Source organism: Bombina bombina, chromosome 3, assembly GCF_027579735.1.
Source record: "Bombina bombina isolate aBomBom1 chromosome 3, aBomBom1.pri, whole genome shotgun sequence".
Lineage (NCBI taxonomy): Eukaryota > Metazoa > Chordata > Amphibia > Anura > Bombinatoridae > Bombina > Bombina bombina.
In genome coordinates, this window is record NC_069501.1 from 1,271,007,284 (window position 1) to 1,271,026,854 (window position 19,571).

At 42.2% G+C, this 19,571-nt stretch overlaps 1 protein-coding gene across 1 annotated transcript in view; it reads right to left on the reverse strand.

Moving 5' to 3' along the window:
- Positions 1-19,571, reverse strand: part of NUP98 (nucleoporin 98 and 96 precursor) — a 655,099-nt gene that overhangs the window by 430,454 nt on the left and 205,074 nt on the right. The window contains 1 exon segment of the mRNA XM_053705662.1: positions 3,891-4,031. Within this exon segment, the coding sequence (XP_053561637.1) occupies positions 3,891-4,031 (141 nt within the window).

Consider the following 19,571-nt stretch of genomic DNA (forward strand, 5'->3'; position numbering starts at 1 on the left):
GCAGAGGCCTTCTGACCTTTCCTAGAACCGGAAAAGATAACAAATAGACTAGAAGTCTTTCTGAAATTCTTAGTAGCTTCAACATATTTCAAAGCTCTAACTACATCCAAAGAATGCAATGATTTCTCCTTAGAATTCTTAGGATTAGGACATAATGAAGGAACCACAATTTCTCTACTAATGTTGTTAGAATTCACAACCTTAGGTAAAAATTCAAAAGAAGTTCGCAACACCGCCTTATCCTGGTGAAAAATCAGAAAAGGAGACTCACAAGAAAGAGCAGATAATTCAGAAACTCTTCTGGCAGAAGAGATGGCCAAAAGGAACAAAAAACTTTCCAAGAAAGTAATTTAACGTCCAATGAATGCATAGGTTCAAACGGAGGAGCTTGAAGAGCCCCCAGAACCAAATTCAAACTCCAAGGAGGAGAAATTGACTTAATGACAGGTTTTATACGAACCAAAGCTTGTACAAAACAATGAATGTCAGGAAGATTAGCAATCTTTCTGTGAAAAACAGAAAGAGCAGAGATTTGTCCTTTCAAGGAACTTGCAGACAAACCTTTATCCAAACAACCCTGAAGAAACAGTAAAATTCTCGGAATTCTAAAAGAATGCCAGGAAAAATGATGAGAAAGACACCAAGAAATATAAGTCTTCCAGACTCTATAATATATCTCCCTAGATACGGATTTACGAGCCTGTAACATAGTATTAATCACAGAGTCAGAGAAACCTCTGACTAAGAATCAAGCGTTCAATCTCCATACCTTTAAATTTAAGGATTTGAGATCCTGATGGAAAAAAGGACCTTGTGACAGAAGGTCTGGTCTTAACGGAAGCGTCCACGGCTGGCAAGAGGCCATCCGGACAAGATCCGCATACCAAAACCTGTGAGGCCATGCCGGAGCTACCAGCAGAACAAACGAGCATTCCTTCAGAATTTTGGAGATTACTCTTGGAAGAAGAACTAGAGGCGGAAAGATATAGGCAGGATGATACTTCCAAGGAAGTGACAATGCATCCACTGCTTCCGCTTGAGGATCCCTGGATCTGGACAGATACCTGGGAAGTTTCTTGTTTAGATGAGAGGCCATCAGATCTATTTCTGGAAGTCCCCACATTTGAACAATCTGAAGAAATACCTCTGGGTGAAGAGACCATTCGCCCGGATGTAACGTTTGGCGACTGAGAATCCGCTTCCCAATTGTCTATACCTGGGATATGAACCGCAGAAACTAGACAGGAGCTGGATTCCGCCCATACCAGAATTCGAGATACTTCTTTCATAGCCAGAGGACTGTGAGTCCCTCCTTGATGATTGATGTATGCCACAGTTGTGACATTGTCTGTCTGAAAACAAATGAACGATTCTCTCTTTAGAAGAGGCCATGACTGAAGGGCTCTGAAAATTGCACGGAGTTCCAAAATATTGATCGGTAATCTCACCTCCTGAGCACAAACTTACTTCACCACCTCCATAGGAGGCAAAGTTTGTAAAACTGATTTGTGGGTGTGGTGAGGGGTGTATTTATAGGCATTTTGAGGTTTGGGAAACTTTGCCCCTCCTGGTAGGAATGTATATCCCATACGTCACTAGCTCATGGACTCTTGCTAATTACATGAAAGAAATAGCCCTGGTCCCAAACGGACAGAAAATGGAAAAGTGCTGTGGTCATTAAGGGGTTAATGAAAGTGCCCCTGTTTTCATATTATTTTTAAAAGCCAGGCACAAACATAAATATGGCTGATATATTTAGTGTACATTTAGTATTCAAGAACCTGGTTGTAATTGGAACAAGTTATAAAATCCTCTTTATAAAAAACTGGTGGCACATCTGCCTCTCCCATTTGTTACATTTAAAGGGACATTGTACAATAGATTTTTCTTTGCATTTATATAGCCCATCTGGGGGTGTTTTTATAACAATGTTTAGTTTTGCTTATTTTATTTATTTTTTCCATTGTATCAGATGTAGGCTGATATATTCCACACACAATGGCACTATAAAGACAGACTCCTCTGATATACATTATTCACTAGATACTTTATATATCCGTATCAGTTTAATATTTCTTCGTGAGGAGTGGTGCTAGCATTTTGTTCAAAACAATGTAAACAATTGGGATTAGATTCCCTGGAAAGAAATGCTTGTGTAGCACTCTTTGCCCAGACTGATCGTAGAGGCAAAGAAAGTATTTAAAATATAACTTTTATTGAACACTTAAAAGATGGGTGAACACAAACAAGTTAAAAAAATCTCTATCATGAGTGACTAGGATGTGGGAGTAACAGTGAGACCTGTTTGATGCTTGTCTGGCCTTTATTGCATGAATGTAATATCAGGACTCACCGATTATCAGTAAAAGATCTCCACTTTATGGGGTGACAAGTGAGCTATGCGAATTGTTTCTCATAATCCTCTAAAATGTTTGGAATTATATCATACATTCCATTATTCCATGCATGTGTGGAGTGAATTCATCAATACTGTACTACATGAAATAATGATTGATTCACGTGAACAGACCTAGGGTATGTTCAGATTCTGTATCTTGTTAAGATGGATAAGGATTATAGTGTGTGAATAAATTATTACACTGAGGTGTCAGTCAATTGTTTGTAGTTGCAGTTATTACTAAGATACTTGATAGTACTGCAGCTAGTTTTAAATATTTATTTTGTTATTAAGTTGCACTGTTATTACACTTTACTCATTAACGTATTTTATATAAATTGGCAAGTTGTAAATCCTTGTTCTGCAGGATAGTGCTCTGAGCAGTTGATACATTTAAACAAATTGTTCAGCTGTTTAACGTTACCATTGTCACTGACTGCTATAGATAATAAACAGTGTTACAACTGACTTAGTGTGGTTTTCTTATTCTTAGGTTACACTGTTGTAACACTCTACCATCTTGTATATAAGTTAACAAATTATAAATTCTATATAGCAAAATGTCGCTCAGTGTGAGCAGCTGATATCTGGCTGATCTTATTAGAAACTTGCGTGTATCAACTGTTGTATATAGTTGCGCTCCCATGTTCACTTGTCTGACATTACAAATTAGTTTGTGTGTGCTTGGAATACCGTTAACCATACTAATTTAGTATTGCATAAAGATTTTTTTTTTTTTTTTTTTTTTTTTGAGTATTCCCATTCATGCCAATTTACCAGTTCCTGGGTATGCGTTATATTGGTGTAATGTTAGTTTAACTATGTGCAAATACAACTATTGTTGCACTTACCCATCTGTGTAGTTAGGTCATTCTATACCCTCCTTGTATGTTAACCCAAACAGGAGGTTCTGAGATAGGTGAAATTATTTGTAGTTCCACTATGTTAGTTAACTAACCCAATATTGGAAATTGAATCTCTTAAATGTAACAAATTATCTTATAGTTAAACATCCGTTTAAACTCAGATAGAACTTTAAAATTACAACATATGGGACCTCATCGTCACACGGATGTAGACTGATGTCTACAGATTCCTGCTAGTTCCCGTTTGTGTGTAATGGGTCTTCATATGCAGGGAAGGTGGGAGGGGGAGTGTTGGCTGTTCCGGTTCTCTCAGCCCCTTTCCACTGGGTGTAACAGCTTAACCTCATCAACAGTGCTAAACTGGTGCTTCTAAGTTTAGAAAAAAGGTTTAATACTGGATTTTTAGATTCAGTATCTGTGCATATTCTTCTTTAAACTAGTGTTACAATAAGTTAAAGGAACAGTATACAGCAATTTTCATATAACATGTCAAATGCTTTATCCCAATCTTTGAGCAAGTAGTTCTTATATCTACATGCCTTGGAAGCTTCTCTAAGACACAAGATATAGCATTTACCTGCAAGTCTTGGCATCATTAAATAAAAACTAAAAAAAATCTCACTCACCCACAGGAACCTGTGGAGCACTGAATCCTAAGCCTGTTGTGCCAGTGGTGAAGCCAGTGTTACCAAAAGAGCCAGCGCCAAGGGTACCTGTCATTTTTGGCTGATTGTTACCAAACAGAGAAGTCTGGCCAGGATTAAGAGCTGAAAAAAGAAACATAATAAAAACACCAGCACCTCTAGAACTGCAGATAATACTTGTTAAATCAAGCAGTTTCAGGGATAAAAATATTTTAATAAATATTTTTGTAATTTTTATTTTATTAATAAAAACGACTGCATAAATCGATAGAGGCTAAAATGGTTTAGTTCTTTTCCTTATATCGCACAGCTCCCTGCATTTCTTTTTTGCTACAAAGTGAAGTGTTCGAGCTAAGCTTTCTTGGTTCACCTGCAAAAGATTATTCTTCCACACTTAACTTAAACCAACACTAAAACTACAGGCAATTCCCTACTTTTATATTCTTATAATGTTCTGAATCAAGTCAAAGCTAATGCAATAAACCTTAGAGGAGGGAGAGAAAAAATGCTGAATCTGTTCACTTATGTAGTGATGTTGGTTAAAGCACCAATACATTTACTAATAAAGCCAGACACTTGCTATCATGTCTATATGCTTGGGCTGTAAAATAAATATGGCTGATAAATGTGGCAAGACATAATTCAGGAGAGATGGACAGTTCTATAAAAACAAAATTTATACTTACCTGATAAATTTATTTCTTTTTTGACACGATGAGTCCACGGATCATCTTAATTACTAATGGGATATTTACCTCCTGGTCAACAGGAGGCAGCAAAGAGCACCACAGCAAAGCTGTTAAATAGCTCCTCCCTTCCCTCCCACTCCAGTCATTCAACCGAAGTTAAGGAAAGAAAGGAAAAGCCAAAAGGTGCAGAGGTGTCTGAAGTTTACCATAACCCAAAACCCTGTCTTACAAGAACAGGGCGGGCCGTGGACTCAGTGTCAAAATATTAATAAATTTATCATGTAAGCATAAATTTTGTTTCTTTTTAATGACACAAAGTCCACGGATCATCTTAATTACTAACGGGATCCAATACCCAAGCTAGAGTACACAGATGATACAGGAGGGAAAAGACAGGGAACCTAAACGGAAAGGCACCACTGCTTGAAGAACGTTTCTCCCAAAAACGGCCTCAGCCGAGGGAAAAGTGTCAAAGTTGTAGAATTTTGAAAAAGTGTGGAGAGGACCAAGTTGCAGTCTTGCAAATCTGTTCCACAGAAGCTTCATTTTTGAATGAACATGAGGAAGCAAAAGCCCTCGTGGAATGAGCCGTAACTCACTCTAGAAACTGTTGTCCAGCAGTCTCATATGCAAAACGAACAATACTCAGTCAAAAAGAAAGTAGCCGTAGCTTTCTGTCCCTTACAATTTCCAGATGAAACTACAAACAATGCAAAAAACTGACAAAAATCCTTAGTTGCCTGCAGGGGAAACTATAAGGCACCAACCACATCCAAGGTGTGCAAGATACATTCCTTCTAAAAAGTAGGATTGGAACACAAGGAACAACCATCTCATGATTAATGTTCCGGGCAGAAAACTATCTTTAAGAAGAATCCTAGCATAGTACAAAAAAAAAAAAAAAAAAAAAAACTACCTCAGACTGAAAATTAAGGTAAGGGAAGACATACTGTAATGCTGAGAACGCTGAATGAGAGTAGAAGAAATATCAACCAGCAATAAAACTTTCCAAGATAAGGACTTAATATCCAAGGAATGCAGAGGCTCAAACAGAGCCCTTAGAAAACCTTAAGAATTAAGGTCAAAACTCCACGAAGGAGAAACTGGCTTGAATACAGTTTTGATCCTGATCACAGCCTGATAAAATGATTGAACATTTGAAACATTTGCAAAACGTTTGTGAAACAAACTAGATAAGAGATATTTGCCCCCTTAGGGAACTTAAGAATAATCCTCTCTCCAAACCCTCTTGGAGAAAGATACAATTCTAGGAATCTAAACTCTACTCCATGAGTAGCCCCTGGACTCACACCAATACAGATATGACACCATATCCTAAGGTAAATCATACTAGTTACAGATTTACAAGCCTGAATCATGGTCACAATGACAAAACAGAGCTTGGATAAAATCAAGCCTTCAGTTGCCAAGCAATCTGCTTCAGAGAAACTAGATGGAGAAGAAAGGGGCCTTTAACTAGAAGGTCCTTTCTCAACAGAAGTCTCCAAGGTTGCAGAGACGACCTTTCCACCAGATCTGCATACTAAATCCTGCAAGGCCAAGCCGGAGCAGTGAAGATCACAGATGACCTCTCCTGTTTGATTTGCGCAATGACCCGAACAAAAAAAGGCAAACGGAATAGGTATGTTAGGCTCAAGGTCCAATGGACCACCAAGACCTCCATCATTTCCGCCTTGGGGTCCCTGGTCCTCGATCCCAGATGTCCACTCCAGGGAAGCGGGTCGCCTACAGGCAGCAAAAATGGGCCTCCGCTCACTGAATTATTTTGATTCTCTCATCGCTAAGAAACTCCTCATTCCTACATGATTGACATCTCCGTTCCATTGCCTGAACATGCTTAACTGCAGAGGTCAGAGATGAAACTGAGAAAACAGGATGTCCATTGTCACCATCAGCCCTAATACCTCCAGTCACTGATGGCCTAGGAGCCGACTGAAGGACTAGACAAGTATAGATAATCTTTGAATTCCCAATTTTCGTCGGAAAATATTCATTGATAGGGAATCTATTATGGTCCCCAAAAGAGCTACCCTCGAATTAGGAACTAGGGGACTCTCTTCCAAAATGATCTGCCACCCATGAATCGCAGGAAGGGGTAGTACTATGCCCAAGTGAAATCGGGCTTGTTGTAAAAATAGCACCTGGACTTGGATAATGTCCAGATAAGGCGCTATTGTAGATAATCTTGAAGCAGAAACCTGCCCCTGTGAGGAAAGTCTGGAATTCTACATTGTCTCCCTGGGACACAAAGTACACCACCCAGGGATCATGACCAAACCTGATTGAAAAAAGGAGAACCTGCCACCTTACGGATTGGGTGCACACCCCTCAAGCTGTCTTAGATTAAACAGCAGTCTTCTTGGACTATTTTCCCCTATCCTAAGCCAGATAGGGACTCCAGAAAGGCTTAAACTGATGCCATTTGGAAAAAGGAAAGGAAGGATTTTCCTAGAATCTCAAAAGGAACAAAATCATCTCATACTTCCTTTACGTTATTCTGTATTTAAAGGATTCTACCAATTTAAAAAACCCTTCTATCCCCGCGAGAGGGGTGTCTGTCCAATAGAAACAGACAAAGCATCAATCAGTACGCTGCCGCACTGGAAACAGCAGCCATACCAACCGCAGGTTGACAAAGTAAACCCTCTAACTTCTAACCATAGGGTCCTTCACCTGCATAGAGTCCTTAAGGAACTACTATCCTCCATACGACTAGCCTCTCCTTGGCTAGTGTGGAAATTCTCAGTCTCCCCCGAGTATCGTCTTCCCTCTAAATTAAAGAGAAAAAAAGGGGGTTAACTCTTAAGCCCTGTCAGGTACAGGAAATACTTTCACCATGAAGGGCACATCACAATATTAGAATAACCTACTGGTGACGGTCGCCCAGAGTAGCAAAAACGTCTAAGTAGCAAATTGAGGTATTCAAACTAAAACAGAAGGAAAATAAACTTAGGATCAGTAAAAGGAATTACCTCATCATAGACTGAGGATTCCTTATGCAATACTACCGAAGTATCTTCCTTACAGGGAAGAAATATTCAGAATAGCTATGACAATCAACACGAATCTGAGAAAAAATGTCCTCTTGCACTTTTTCCATAGAGCGTGGGAAAAAAAGATCATGTATTAAATACAAGATAACTCCAGGAGTAAGAGGAAACGCAGAGCACTGCATATGGGCTATAATTTTTTAGGAATACCTTAGGAGAAATTTGTTGCATATCTTTATCATTGTCACTAGACTCCTAGGCAGCATGCGCCTTAGAAAGGAGTAGATTTAGAACAAGACTAACAAATTAAAGATCTCTCAATAAATGAGAAATGGAAGAGGATTGGTAGTACCACAATGGTATCCAATCCTAAAACAAGAGACCCCTAGCAGGGCCTCTTTATCCATCCTGTCACAAAGGATTTATTACACAAACAGCTGGAATTCTTCGACAAAAGGTAACAAAAAATGTTACAGTCTCATTAAATTTAAAAAACTAACTTTTTTGTGTGGAGAAGTTAACTGAGAACTGAAACATTGTCAAACCTATCTACACCTCAGCTCAAATTTACTGAGGTGCCATCTGAGACCTAATGCATTCCAAACTTTGTTTATTTTTGAAAGAACTTTAAATAAACGTTACTTTGTTTACAGATATTGCCATGACATAAAAGCAATGTCTTGCGCAGCAACTCCAGATGGAGTTTGTGAGGAACCGCAGGGCACTGCATGTGTGTTAAAAAATCTTTTGTACACCACCTTAATCAATCTGACTCATAAGGCAGATACTTAAAGACTTAACCCTTTGTTAATAAAAACATAATTTATGCTTACCTGATAAATTCCTTTCTCCTGTAGTGTAGTCAGTCCACGGGTCATCCATTACTTATGGGATATTAACTCCTCCCTAACAGGAAGTGCAAGAGGATCACCCAAGCAGAGCTGCTATATAGCTCCTCCCCTCTACGTCACACCCAGTCATTCGACCGAAAACCAAACGAGAAAGGAGAAACTATAGGGTGCAGTGGTGACTGGAGTATAATTTAAAATTTAGACCTGCCATAAAAAAACAGGGCGGGCCGTGGACTGACTACACTACAGGAGAAAGGAATTTATCAGGTAAGCATAAATTATGTTTTCTCCTGTTAAGTGTAGTCAGTCCACGGGTCATCCATTACTTATGGGATACCAATACCAAAGCTAAAGCTAAAGTACACGGATGACGGGAGGGACAGGCAGGATCTTTATACGGAAGGAACCACTGCCTGAAGAACCTTTCTCCCAAAAACAGCCTCCGAAGAAGCAAAAGTGTCAAATTTGTAAAATTTGGAAAAAGTATGAAGAGAAGACCAAGTTGCAGCCTTGCAAATCTGTTCAACAGAGGCCTCATTCTTAAAGGCCCAAGTGGAAGCCACAGCTCTAGTAGAATGAGCTGTAATCCTTTCAGGAGGTTGCTGTCCAGCAGTCTCATAGGCTAAACGTATTATGCTACGAAGCCAAAAAGAGAGAGGTAGCAGATGCTTTTTGACCTCTCCTCTGTCCAGAATAAACAACAAACAGGGAAGAAGTTTGGCGAAAATCTTTAGTTGCCTGTAAATAAAATTTCAGGGCACGGACTACGTCTAGATTGTGCAAAAGTCGTCCCTTCTTTGAAGAAGGGTTAGGGCACAACGATGGAACAACAATCTCTTGATTGATAACAGAATTTATGTTTACCTGATAAATTACTTTCTCCAACGGTGTGTCCGGTCCACGGCGTCATCCTTACTTGTGGGATATTCTCTTCCCCAACAGGAAATGGCAAAGAGCCCAGCAAAGCTGGTCACATGATCCCTCCTAGGCTCCGCCTACCCCAGTCATTCGACCGACGTTAAGGAGGAATATTTGCATAGGAGAAACCATATGTTACCGTGGTGACTGTAGTTAAAGAAAATAAATTATCAGACCTGATTAAAAAAACCAGGGCGGGCCGTGGACCGGACACACCGTTGGAGAAAGTAATTTATCAGGTAAACATAAATTCTGTTTTCTCCAACATAGGTGTGTCCGGTCCACGGCGTCATCCTTACTTGTGGGAACCAATACCAAAGCTTTAGGACACGGATGAAGGGAGGGAGCAAATCAGGTCACCTAAATGGAAGGCACCACGGCTTGCAAAACCTTTCTCCCCAAAAATAGCCTCAGAAGAAGCAAAAGTATCAAATTTGTAAAATTTAGAAAAAGTGTGCAGTGAAGACCAAGTCGCTGCCTTACATATCTGATCAACAGAAGCCTCGTTCTTGAAGGCCCGTGTGGAAGCCACAGCCCTAGTGGAGTGAGCTGTGATTCTTTCAGGAGGCTGCCGTCCGGCAGTCTCATAAGCCAATCGGATAATGCTTTTAATCCAGAAGGAGAGAGAGGTAGAAGTTGCTTTTTGACCTCTCCGTTTACCAGAATAAACAATAAACAAAGACAAAGTTTGTCTGAAATCCTTAGTAGCTGCTAAGTAAAATTTGAGAGCACGAACTACATCCAAGTTGTGCAACAAACGTTCCTTCTTTGAAACTGGATTAGGACACAAAGAAGGCACAACTATCTCCTGGTTAATGTTTTTGTTAGAAACAACTTTTGGAAGAAAACCAGGTTTAGTACGCAAAACCACCTTATCTGCAAGGAACACCAGATAAGGAGAAGAACACTGCAGAGCAGATAATTCTGAAACTCTTCTAGCAGAAGAAATTGCAACCAAAAACAAAACTTTCCAAGATAATAACTTAATATCAACGGAATGTAAGGGTTCAATGGAACCCCCTGAGGAACTGAAAGAACTAGGTTGAGACTCCAAGGAGGAGTCAAAATTTTGTAAACAGGCTTGATTCTAACCAGAGCCTGAACAAAGGCTAGAACATCTGGCACAGCTGCCAGCTTTTTGTGAAGTAACACAGACAAGGCAGAAATCTGTCCCATCAAGGAACTTGCAGATAATCCTTTTTCCAATCCTTCTCGAAGGAAGGATAGACTCTTAGGAATCTTAACCTTGTCCCAAGGGAATCCTGCAGATTCACACCAACAGATATACCAAATTATGTGGTAATTTTTCTGGTTACAGGCTTTCAGGCCTGAACAAGAGTATTAATAACAGAATCTGAGAACCCTCGCTTTGATAAGATCAAGCGTTCAATCTCCAAGCAGTTAGCTGGAGTGGGTCGAACGGACCTAGAACAAGAAGGTCTCGTCTCAAAGGTAGCTTCCATGGTGGAGCCGATGACATATTCACCAGATCTGCATACCAAGTCCTGCGTGGCCACGCAGGAGCTATCAAAATCACCGACGCCCTCTCCTGATTGATCCTGGCTACCAGCCTGGGGATGAGAGGAAACGGCGGGAACACATAAGCTAGTTTGAAGGTCCAAGGTGCTACTAGTGCATCCACTAGAGCCGCCTTGGGATCCCTGGATCTGTACCCGTAGGTAAGGAACTCTGAAGTTCTGACGAGAGGCCATCAGATCCATGTCTGGAATGCCCCACGGTTGAGTGACTTGGGCAAAGATTTCCGGATGGAGTTCCCACTCCCCCGGATGCAATGTCTGACGACTCAGAAAATCCGCTTCCCAATTTTCCACTCCTGGGATGTGGATAGCAGACAGGTGGCAGGAGTGAGACTCCGCCCATAGAATGATTTTGGTCACTTCTTCCATCGCTAGGGAACTCCTTGTTCCCCCCCTGATGGTTGATGTATGAACTTGGCCCTCGCTAGCTGAGGCCAAGCTTTGAGAGCATTGAATATCGCTCTCAGTTCCAGAATATTTATCGGTAGAAGAGATTCTACCCGAGACCAAAGACCCTGAACTTTCAGGGATCCCCAGACCGCGCCCCAGCCCATCAGACTGGCGTCGGTCGTGACAATGACCCACTCTGGTCTGCGGAAGGTCATCCCTTGTGACAGGTTGTCCAGGGACAGTCACCAACGGAATGAGTCTCTGGTCCTCTGATTTACTTGTATCTTCGGGAGACAAGTCTGAATAGTCCCCATTCCACTGACTGAGCATGAACAGTTGTATGGTCTTAGATGAATGCGCACAAAAGGAACTATGTCCATTGCCGCTACCATCAAACCTATCACTTCCATGCACTGCGCTATGGAAGGAAGAGGAACGGAATGAAGTATCCGACAAGAGTCTAGAAGTTTTGTTTTTTCTGGCTTCTGTCAGAAAAATCCTCATTTCTAAGGAGTCTATTATAGTTCCCAAGAAGGGAACCCTCGTTGACGGAGATAGAGAACTCTATTTCCACGTTCACTTTCCATCCGTGAGATCTGAGAAAGGCCAGGACAATGTCCGTGTGAGCCTTTACTTGAGGAAGGGACGACGCTCGAATCAGAATGTCGTCCAAGTAAGGTACTACAGCAATGCCCCTTGGTCTTAGCACCGCCAGAAGGGACCCTAGTACCTATGAGAAAATCCTAGGAGCAGTGGCTAATCCGAAAGAAAACGCCACGAACTGGAAATGCTTGTCCAGGAATGCAAACCTTAGGAACCGATGATGTTCCTTGTGGATAGGAATATGTAGATACGCATCCTTGAAATCCACCTTGGTCATGAATTGACCTTCCTGGATGGAAGGAAGAAGTGTTCGAATGGTTTCCATCTTGAACGATGGAACCTTGAGAAACTTGTTCAAGATCTTGAGATCTAAGATTGGTCTGAACGTTCCCCTCTTTTTTGGGGAACTATGAACAGATTGGAGTAGAACCCCATCCCTTGTTCTCCTAATGGAACAGGATGAATCACTCCCATTTTTAGCAGGTCTTCTACCCAATGTAAGAATGCCTGTCTTCTTATGTGGTCTGAAGGACAACTGAGACCTGTGGAACCTCCCCCTTGGAGGAAGCCCCTTGAACTCCAGAGAATAACCTTGGGAGACTATTTCTAGCGCCCAAGGATCCAGAACATCTCTTGCCCCAGCCTGAGCGAAAGAGAGAGAGTCTGCCCCCCACCAGATCCGGTCCCGGATCGGGGGCCCGCATTTCATGCTGTCTTGGTAGCAGTGGCAGGTTTCCTGGCCTGCTTTCCTTTGTTCCAGCCTTGCATAGGTCTCCAGGCTGGATTGGCTTGAGAAGTATTACCTTCCTGCTTAGAGGACGTAGCCCTTGGGGCTGATCCGTTTCTGCGAAAGGGACGAAACTTAGGTTTATTTTTGGTCTTGAAAAGACCTATCCTGAGGAAGGGCGTGGCCCTTGCCCCCAGTGATATCAGAGATAATCTCTTTCAAGTCAGGGCCAAAGAGTGTTTTCCCTTGAAAGGAATGTCAAGCAATTTGTTCTTGGAAGACGCATCCGCTGCCCCAAGATTTTAACCAAAGCGCTCTGCGCCACAATAGCAAACCCAGAATTTTTTCGCCGCTAACCTAGCCAATTGCAAGGTGGCGTCTAGGGTGAAAGAATTAGCCAATTTAAGAGCACGAAGTCTGTCCATAATCCTCCCTCATAAGAAGAAGAATTACTAATAATTCGCCTTTCCTAGCTCATCAAACTAGAAACACGCGGCTGCAGTGACAGGGACAATGCATGCAATTGGTTGTAGAAGGGAACCTTGCTGAACAAACATCTTTATGCAGACCTTCTAATTTTTTATCCATAGGATCTTGGAAAGCACAACTATCTTCTATGGGTATAGTGGCGCGCTTGTGTAGAGTAGAAACCGCCCCCTCGACCTTGGGGACTGTCTGCCATCAGTCCTTTCTGGGGTCGACTATAGGAAAACAATTTTATAAATATGGGGGGAGGTACTAAAGGTATACCGGGCCTGTCCTCATTCTTTACTAACAATGTACGCCACCCCGCTTGGATATAGGAAAAGCTTCGGGGGGCCCCGGGGCCTCTAAGAACTTTTCCATTTTACATAGTGGTTCTGGAATGACCAGATAATCACAATCATACCAAATTGGATAACACCTCCTTAAGCAGAGCGCGGAGATGTTCCAACTTAAATTTAAAAGTAATCACATCAGGTTCAGCTTGTTGAGAAATGTTTCCTGAATCTGAAATTTCTCCCTCAGACAAAACCTCCCTGGCCCCCTCAGACTGGTGTAGGGGCCCTTCAGAAACCATATCATCATGCGTTCTCATGCTCTACAGAATTTTCTAAAACAGAGCAGTCGCGCTTTCGCTGATAAGTGGGCATATTGGCTAAAATGTTTTTGATAGAATTATCCATTACCAGCCGTTAAATGTTGCATAGTAAGGAGTATTGGCGCACTAGATGTACTAGGGGCCTCCTGTATGGGCAAGACAGGTGTAGACGAAGGAGGGGATGATGCTAGTACCATGCTTACTCCCCTCACTTGAGGAATCATCTTGGGCATCATTTTTTACTAAAAAATTTTTATGACATAAAATACATATAGTTAAATGAGAAGGAACCTTGGTTTCCCCACAGTCAGAACACAATCTATCTGGTAGTTCAGACATGTTAAACAGCATAAACTTGATAACCAAGCACAAAAAAACGTTTTAAAATAAAACCGTTACTGTCACTTTAAATTTTAAATTAAACACACTTTATTACTGCAATTGCGAAAAAGTATGAAGGAATTGTTCAAAATTCACCAAAATTTCACCACAGTGTCTTAAAGCCTTAAAAGTATTGCACACCAAATTTGGAAGCTTTAACCCTTAAAATAAACGGAACCCGGAGCCGTTTTTATATTTAACCCCTTTACAGTCCCTGGAATCTGCTTTTGCTGAGACCCAACCAAGCCCAAAGGGGGAATACGATACCAAATGATGCCTTCAGAAAGACTTTTCTATGTATCAGAGCTCCACACACATGCAGCTGCATGCCATTGTTCACAAAAACAAGTGCGCCATACCGGCGCGAAAATGAGGCTCTGACAATGATTAGGGAAAGTCCCTAAAGAATAAGGTGTCTAAAACAGTGCCTGCCGATATATCTTATCAAAATACCCAGATTAAATGATTCCTCAAGGCTAATATATGTGTTAATATAATGATCGATTTAGCCCAGAAAAAGTCTTACAGTCTTAATAAGCCCTTGTGAAGCCCTTATTTACTATCTTAATAAACATGGCTTACCAGATCCCATTAGGGAAAATGACAGCTTCCAGCATTACATCGTCTTGTTAGAATGTGTCATACCTCAAGAGTAAGTAGACTGCACCCTGTTCCCCACAACTGAAGTTAATTGCTCTCAACAGTCCTGTGTGGAACAAGCCATGGATTTTTAGTTACGGTGCTAAAATCATTTTCCTCATACAAACAGAAATCTTCATCTCTTTTCTGTTTCTTGAGTAAATAGTACATACCAGCACTATTTTAAAAATAACAAACTCTTGATTGAATAATAAAAACTACAGTTTAAACACTAAAAAACTCTAAGCCATCTCCGTGGAGATGTTGCCTGTACAACGGCAAAGAGAATGACTGGGTAGGCGGAGCCTATGAGGGATCATGTGACCAGCTTTGCTGGGCTCTTTGCCATTTCCTGTTGGGGAAGAGAATATCCCACAAGTAAGGATGACGCCGTTGGACCGGACACACCTAATGTTGGAGAAATTCTTGTTAGTGACTACCTTAGGGTAAGAACCCAGGTTTAGTACGCAGGAACTACCTTTGTCTGAATGAAAAATCAGATAAGGAGAATCACAATTAAGGCTGATAACTCAGAGACTCTACGAGCCGAGGAAATAGCCATTAAAAACACAACTTTCCAAGATAACAGCTTTATATCAATGAATGAAGGGGTTCAAACGAACACCCTGTAAAACGTTAAGAACTAAGTTTAAGGCTCCACGGTGGAGCTACAGTCTTAAACACAGGCTAAATCCTAGCCAAAGCCTGACAAAAGCCTGAACGTCTGAACTTCTGACAGACTTTGTGTAAAAGGGATGGACAGAGCTGAGATCTGTCCCTTTTAAGAGAACTTGCAGATAAACCCTTTTCTAAACCTTCTTGTATAAAGAGACAATATCCTCTGAATCCTAACCTTACTTCCATGAGTAACTCTTGGATTCGCACCAATATAAGTATTTTGCGCCATATCTTATGTAAATTTTCCTGGAAACAGGTTTCCTAGGCCTGTATTAAGGTATCAATTACTGACTTCCGAAAACCACGCTTTGATAAAAATCAAGCGTATTCAATTTCCATGCAGTCAGCCTCAGAGAAATTAGATTTGGATGTTTGAAAGGACCCTGAATTAGAAGGTCCTGTCTCAGAGGCAGAGACCAAGGTGGACAGGACGACATGTCCACTAGATCTGCATACCAGGTCCTGCGTGGCCACGCAGGCGCTATTAGAATCACTGATGCTTTCTCCTGTTTGATCCTGGCAATCAAACGAGGAAGCATCGGGAAGGGTGGAAACACATAAGCCATCCTGAAGGTCCAAGGTGCTGTCAGAGCATCTATCAGGACCGCTCCCGGGTCCCTGGACCTGGACCCGTAACAAGGAAGCTTGGCGTTCTGGCGAGACGCCATGAGATCCAGATCTGGTTTGCCCCAACGTCGAAGTAGTTGGGCAAAGACCTCCGGATGAAGTTCCCACTCCCCCGGATGAAAAGTCTGGCGACTTAGGAAATCCGCCTCCCAGTTCTCCACGCCTGGGATGTGGATCGCTGACAGGTGGCAAGAGTGAGACTCTGCCCAGAGAATTATCTTTGATACTTCCATCATCGCTAGGGAACTCCTTGTCCCTCCCTGATGGTTGATGTAAGCCACAGTCGTGATGTTGTCTGACTGAAACCTGATGAACCTCAGAGTTGCTAACTGAGGCCAAGCCAGAAGGGCATTGAGAACTGCTCTCAATTCCAGAATGTTTATTGGTAGGAGACTCTCCTCCTGAGTCCATGATCCCTGAGCCTTCAGGGAATTCCAGACAGCGCCCCAACCTAGTAGGCTGGCGTCTGTTGTTACAATCGTCCAATCTGGCCTGCTGAAGGGCATCCCCCTGGACAGATGTGGCCGAGAAAGCCACCATAGAAGAGAATCTCTGGTCTCTTGATCCAGATTTCAGCAGAGGGGACAAATCTGAGTAATCCCCATTCCACTGACTTAGCATGCACAATTGCAGCGGTCTGAGATGTAGGCGTGCAAAAGGGTACTATGTCCATTGCCGCTACCATTAAGCCGATTACCTCCATGCATTGAGCCACTGACGGGTGTTGAATGGAATGAAGGACACGGCAAGCATTTAGAAGTTTTGTTAACCTGTCCTCTGTCAGGTAAATTTTCATTTCTACAGAATCTATAAGAGTCCCCTTGAAGGGAACTCTTGTGAGTGGCAATAGAGAACTCTTCTCTACGTTCACCTTCCACCCATGCGACCTTAGAAATGCCAGAACTAACTCTGTATGAGACTTGGCAGTTTGGAAACTTGACGCTTGTATCAGAATGTCGTCTAGGTACGGAGCTACCGCTATTCCTCGCGGTCTTAGTACCGCCAGAAGAGAGCCCAGAACCTTTGTAAAGATTCTTGGAGCCGTAGCCTAACCCGAAGGGAAGAGCCTACAAACTGGTAATGCCTGTTCTAGGAAGGCAAACCTTAGATACCGGTAATGATCCTTGTGAATCGGTATGTGAAGGTAGGCATCCTTTAAATCCACTGTGGTCATGTACTGACCTCTTTGGATCATAGGTAAGATGGTCCGAATAGTTTCCATTTTGAACGATGGAACTCTTAGGAATTTGTTTAGGATCTTTAAGTCCAAGATTGGTCCTGAAGGTTCCCTCTTTTTGGGAACCACAAACAGATTTGAGTAAAACCCTTGTCCGTGTTCCGACCGCGGAACTGGGTGGATCACTCCCATTAGTAAGAAGGTCTTGTACACAGCGTAGAAACGCCTCTTTCTTTATCTGGTTTGCTGACAACCTTGAAAGATGAAATCTCCCTTGTGGAGGAGAAGCTTTGAAGTCCAGAAGATATCCCTGAGATATGATCTCCAACGCCCAGGGATCCTGGACATCTCTTGCCCAAGCCTGGGCGAAGAGAGAGAGTCTGCCCCCCACTAGATCCGTTTCCGGATCGGGGGCCCTCACTTCATGCTGCCTTAGGGGCAGCAGCAGGTTTTCTGGCCTGCTTGCCCTTGTTCCAGGACTGGTTAGGTTTCCAGCCTTGTCTGTAGCGAGCAACAGCTCCTTCCTGTTTTGGAGCAGAGGAAGTTGATGCTGTTCCTGCCTTGAAGTTACGAAAGGCACGAAAATTAGACTGTCTAGCCCTTGGTTTGGCTCTGTCTTGAGGCAGGGCATGGCCTTTACCTCCCGTAATATCAGCGATAATTTCTTTCAAACCGGGCCCGAATAATGTCTGCCCCTTGAAAGGTATGTTAAGCAATTTAGATGTTACATCAGCTGACCAGGATTTTAGCCACAGCGCTCTGCGCGCCTGGATGGCGAATCCGGAATTTTTAGCCGTAAGTTTAGTTAAATGTACTACGGCATCAGAAATAAATGAATTAGCAAGCTTAAGGGTTTTAAGCTTGTGTGTAATCTCATCAAATGGAGCTGAGTCAAGGGTCTCTTCCAGAGACTCAAACCAAAATGCTGCCGCAGCCGTGACAGGCGCAATGCATGCAAGGGGTTGCAATATAAAACCTTGTTGAACAAACATTTTCTTAAGGTAACCCTCTAACTTTTTATCCATTGGATCTGAAAAGGCACAGCTATCCTCCACCGGGATAGTGGTACGCTTAGCTAAAGTAGAAACTGAACCCTCCACCTTAGGAACCGTTTGCCATAAGTCCCGTGTGGTGGCGTCTATTGGAAACATTTTTCTGAATATAGGAGGGGGTGAGAAAAGCACACCGAGTCTATCCCACTCCTTAGTAACAATTTCAGTAAGTCTCTTAGGTATAGGAAAAACGTCAGTACTCGTCGGTACCGCAAAATATTTATCCAACCTACACATTTTCTCTGGGATTGCAACTGTGTTACAATCATTCAGAGCCGCTAACACCTCCCCTAGTAATACACGGAGGTTTTCCAGCTTAAACGTAAAATTTGAAATGTCTGAATCCAGTTTATTTGGATCAGATCCGTCAGCCGCAGAATGAAGCTCTCCGTCCTCATGTTCTGCAAATTGTGACGCAGTATCAGACATGGCCCTAGCATTATTAGCGCACTCTGTCCTCACCCCAGAATGATCTAGTTTACCCCTAAGTTCTGGCAATTTAGACAAAACTTCAGTCATAACATTAGCCATGTCTTGTAAAGTGATTTGTAATGGCCGCCCTGATGTACTTGGCATTACAATATCACGCACCTCCTGAGCGGGAGATGCAGGTACTGACACGTGAGGCAAGTTAGTCGGCATAACTTCCCCCTCGTTGTCTGGTGAATGTTGCTCAACATGTACAGATTGGCTTTTATTTAAAGTAGCATCAATGCAATTAGTACATAAATTTATATTGGGCTCCACCTTGGCTTTTGAACATATTGCACAAAGAGATTCCTCTGTGTCAGACATGTTTAACAAACTAGCAATTAGACTAGCAAGCTTGGAAATACTTTTCAACTGAATTTACAAGCAATATGCAAAACGTTACTGTGCCTTTAAGAAGCACACAAAAAAAAAACTGTCACTTTGATATAACAATGAACCGGTTTAGTTATAGCAATCAATTTTTCATATGAAATGCATTAATTTAGCAAAGGATAGCACCCATCAGCAAATGGATTATTAACCCCTTAATACCAAAAACGATTGACAAATAAATACGTTTTTTATCACAGTCAAAGCACAGTCTCACAGGTCTGCTGTGAGTGATTACCTCCCTCAAACTAGGTTTGGAGACCCCTGAGCTCTGTAGAGACGTCCTGGATCATGCAGGGAGAATAAGGAAGACTGACTGAATTTTTAATGCGTAGTAAAAGCGCCAAAAATAGGCCCCTCCCACTCTTAATACAGCAGTGGGGAAGCTCAGTAACTGATTTTATGCAAAATAAACGACAGCCAAGAGGAAAATAATGCCC